Source organism: Cebus imitator, unplaced genomic scaffold, assembly GCF_001604975.1.
Source record: "Cebus imitator isolate Cc_AM_T3 unplaced genomic scaffold, Cebus_imitator-1.0 Scaffold366, whole genome shotgun sequence".
In the NCBI taxonomy this organism is placed as follows: Eukaryota; Metazoa; Chordata; class Mammalia; order Primates; family Cebidae; genus Cebus; species Cebus imitator.
The window spans coordinates 1,611,784-1,615,673 of record NW_016107681.1 but is presented as its reverse complement, the minus strand read 5'-3'; the positions used below and the strand labels follow the sequence as shown (position 1 = coordinate 1,615,673).

The window sequence follows — 3,890 nt, the reverse complement described above, 5'->3', positions numbered from 1 at the left end:
CTCAACCTCCCAAAGTGCTGGGATTACAGAGGTGAGCCACCGTGCCCGGCCGAGAAAAGGGATTTAAAATGAGAAGCTTCAATTTTATTGAACATAATTGTAGGACTATCAGAGAGGACTGGTGGATGAGGAATATGGCAAGGGACGTGAAGTGGGAAAAATTAAATAGACTGTCGTTTGTAAGTCTCAAAGTGAAATTTAAGGTGCAAGGCTCTTAAAAGTTAAATCTAGCGATTCGGTACATAGCTTAGGCCCTATTAAATAACCCAGTGCTTTAAGAACTATCTTTTGAAAGGAACACTTCACACAAGCACCCTCAAAACTAATTGGACACCTCCCCCCTTCTCTGTTAAATGATGAAAGACACCCAACACTGGAGCTAACTACTGTCACCCTCTCCTGGCCTCTTGGCAGCCAAAAGGCCACATGGCCCAGGCTCTCAAGCATCACTGTGTAGCCGACTTGGACAAAAATTTGCTTTTTCTTATTGCCACGTTCAGAGCTCTTGAAAGAATCTGCAGATAGGATAGTGTGCTGCTCTTCATACCCTGGCAACCACTGTTACAGAAAAAATTGGGAAATATCCCGCCCCGCCGGGAGGGAGGCAAAAGCCTCTGACGCTCCCCTCCCCCCAGCTGACCAAGGCCAGGGCCACTGCGGGAGCACCGCGCGTCCACGTGCATCCAGCATGCCCGGCTACCCTTCTTACGTAAGAGTCCCAGGATGGAGTTGTACTTGCTGCCGGCCCCTCTTCCCCGACGGCTAATAATAAACCTGGGCTCCTGTTTCCCGGCCGCGGCCACTCCAGATTCCGCGTTGAGGGGCTCACTCTGCAACCAAGGCACTTGCATTCCGGTCATCCCACCCCGAGAACACGCGCACAGCCCACCTGCCAGCCCACCCTCCAGCTGGTCGGGACGCCGGCGCCTTTTTGACCCTCGCAGTGCCCGGCCCTCCCCGAGCTGGCCAGCCCAGGGCTTGGTACTGTCGGGGCCCGGCTGCCCCAATCCCTCCTCTGCTCTGCCCCTCCCCGCCCTGCCCTGCCCCGCCCCGCCCCGCCCCGGCGCCCTCCCTCAGCCCGGGTATCAGGCGAGAGGCGGAGCTGGCCCAGCGCGCCCCGCCCCCGCTGTAGAAAGGGCCTGGCAAGTGTTACCCGCGGTCATCCCGGCCCGGGCCTTTTATCTCGGTGCCGCCGGGGGAGGCGGGAGGAGGAGACACAGGGGTGGTCCCGAACGCCGGCGACACCTTTCCTGGTCTATAAATTGAGCACCTGGGATGGGTAGGGGGCCATCTCAGCCACCGCCGCCCGCAGTCACAGTTCGGCCACTGACCGCAGCAGCGCCCTTGGGCAGCAGCCGCTGGCAGCGGGAACACTGAATCGCCAACGAGCAGGGGAATCTCCAGGCACAAGAGGAGGTGGGTGCCCCCGCCCCATCGCTGCCCCGGCCAGCGTAGTTGCTTGAGCTCAGGCTTTTCGGAGGGAGAAGTTGTGGTGGTAGGGGGCAGGGGGACCCTTCTCCCGGCGCCCCTAGGCCGGAGAGGAGGTGGGACTGTCCAGCTGCGGGGAGCCACCCAGGCGTCGTCCGGGACCAGCTGTAGCCAGAAAGGGGGGTGCGCACGGGTGGGTGAATAATCTAATCTGTTCTTTTCGTCCTCCTGTACCAAACAAGCCAAGGCTTGACCTACAGACCACCCTCAGCCATCGCGAGTTTCCGGACACCAAAGCCAAGAGAAGCCGCCCATCCCGCAGGGCCGGTCTGAGAGCGAGACGAGAGTTGGCGAGGGCGGAGGACTGCCAAGAATCCCGCCACACCGGCTACAGCCAGGTCCCCAGCGCGGGCCTTGGAGGCGGGCAGACCCTTGACCCTGCTGACCAGCCCCGTGCCCCTGCGTCCCTGCGCTCCGGCGACCGCACGGCCACCATGATGCAAATCTGCGACACCTACAACCAGAAGCACTCGCTCTTTAACGCCATGAATCGCTTCATTGGCGCCGTGAACAACATGGACCAGACGGTGATGGTGCCCAGCTTGCTGCGCGACGTGCCCCTGGCTGAGCCCGGGTTAGACAACGATGTTGGCGTGGAGGTAGGCGGCACTGGCGGCTGCCTGGAGGAGCGCACGCCCCCAGTCACCGGCTCGGGAAGCGCCAATGGCAGCTTTTTCGCGCCCTCTCGGGACATGTACAGCCACTACGTACTGCTCAAGTCCATCCGCAACGACATCGAGTGGGGGGTCCTGCACCAGCCGCCTCCACCGGCGGGGAGCGAAGAGGGCACTGCCTGGAAGTCCAAGGACATCCTGGTGGACCTGGGCCACTTGGAGGGCGCGGACACCGGCGAAGAAGACCTGGAGCAGCAGTTCCACTACCACCTGCGAGGGCTGCACACTGTGCTCTCGAAACTCACGCGCAAAGCCAACATCCTCACTAACAGATAATGGCCCCAGAAATCCTAACCCCCCGCCCACCACATCTCATAATGTGACTGTATTTGAAGATAGTGGCTTTAAAAAGATAATTAAGTTAAAATGATCGGCTTCAGCAATTGGGGCCACTGAGGCGGGGCTCCCGCGGCCGCCTAGCACCCTTTTCGACCCAGCTCACCCTCTCATTCCTCAAAGCTTTTTTCTTACTGGCTGTGGGGCGGGAAGGGCAAACTGCATATTAGGGGGCTGCATACTTGCAGGAGGCGCGGTAGGGCTGCAAGGAGGAGGGGGCCTCGTGTGAGAGAGGAGAAGAAAATGGTGGCCGGGGAGGGGAGGGCTCAAGGAACCTCCCGGGAGGGGGCCTGCATTATATGTTGGTGGGAATGGGACTGGGCTGACGCCCTGCATTCAGCCTGTGCCTTTCCCTGGGTTTCTTTTCTGTTCTTTTCGGAGGAGAAGGGGCCAAGCCAGGGCGCGGCGCTGGGTTGCCACACTTCGGAAAGAAGCCTGGAGCTGGGTGCTGGGGAAGGCGGGGCGCACAGTCTCTCGCCGCCCTGCGGTTGGGCCGGTGGAGGCCCAGGCGTTGTTGCTAGGATTGCATCAGTTTTCCTGTTTGTACTATTTCTTTTTGTAACATTGGCCCTGTGTTAAGTATTTGGAATCTCCTCCTTGCTCTGAAACTTCAGCGATTCCATTGTGATAAGCGCACAAACAGCACTGTCTGTCGGTAATCGGTACTACTTTATTAATGATTTTCTGTTACACTGTTAACACTGTATAGTAGTCTTGTGGCACCCCCACCCCATCCCTTTCATGCCACTCCCGTCCCCGCCCCCACCGCAGTGTGTATAAGCCAGCATTGCGCCAGCTTGTACGAAGCTTGCCACTCAGTGAAAATAATAACATTATTATGAGAAAGTGGACTTAACCGAAATGGAACCAACTGACATTCTATCTTGTTGTACATAGAATGATGAAGGGTTCCACTGTTGTTGTGTGTCTTAAATTTATTTAAAACTTTTTTAATCCAGATGTAGACTATATTCTAAAAAATAAAAAAGCAAATGTGTCAGCTAAACTGGAAAAGTGTCTGGTCCTCATTAATCTGCCAATGAATGGTTTCGTCGTTAAATAAAAATCAATGTAATTGATTTACTAGCAAAAGTAAATTTTGTATTCCCTGGTATTTCATGGTGGTGGATGTTCATCTCTGCAAGTACTTAGTTTTGTTTGGGAACTAGGTACTGAAAAAATTTACTTCCAAATTTTATTTCTAATTCAGTACCAAGATAGGACCATACATCTCAACAAAAAGTCTATAAATACTCAAACTATTTGGGAAGGTGCATATACTGTAGCTTTCAACGAATTTGGCTAACTTATTGGTGTGTGTAATCAGCATTTTGAATTTTTTAAGAAGTTCGAGCTAAGTGTTTTGAGGCATAAAAACAAAGCTAAAATTTC

The 3,890-nt window shown here is 55.1% G+C and overlaps 1 protein-coding gene across 1 annotated transcript; it reads left to right on the top strand.

The window, feature by feature from the left end:
• Positions 1–715: 715 nt before the first annotated feature.
• On the top strand, positions 716–3,577 carry MID1IP1 (MID1 interacting protein 1). Its single transcript, XM_017507007.1, has 3 exons — positions 716–1,416; positions 1,671–2,449; positions 2,531–3,577. Exon 2 carries the CDS (start codon positions 1,923–1,925, stop codon positions 2,436–2,438), a length of 516 nt encoding a protein of 171 aa, XP_017362496.1. The 5' UTR covers positions 716–1,416; positions 1,671–1,922; the 3' UTR covers positions 2,439–2,449; positions 2,531–3,577.
• Positions 3,578–3,890: the final 313 nt, after the last annotated feature.

Bases quoted from the DNA above. Each gene is read 5' to 3' on its own strand.
- MID1IP1 (XM_017507007.1), top strand. From the start codon at position 1,923: ATGATGCAAATCTGCGACACCTACAACCAGAAGCACTCGCTCTTTAAC.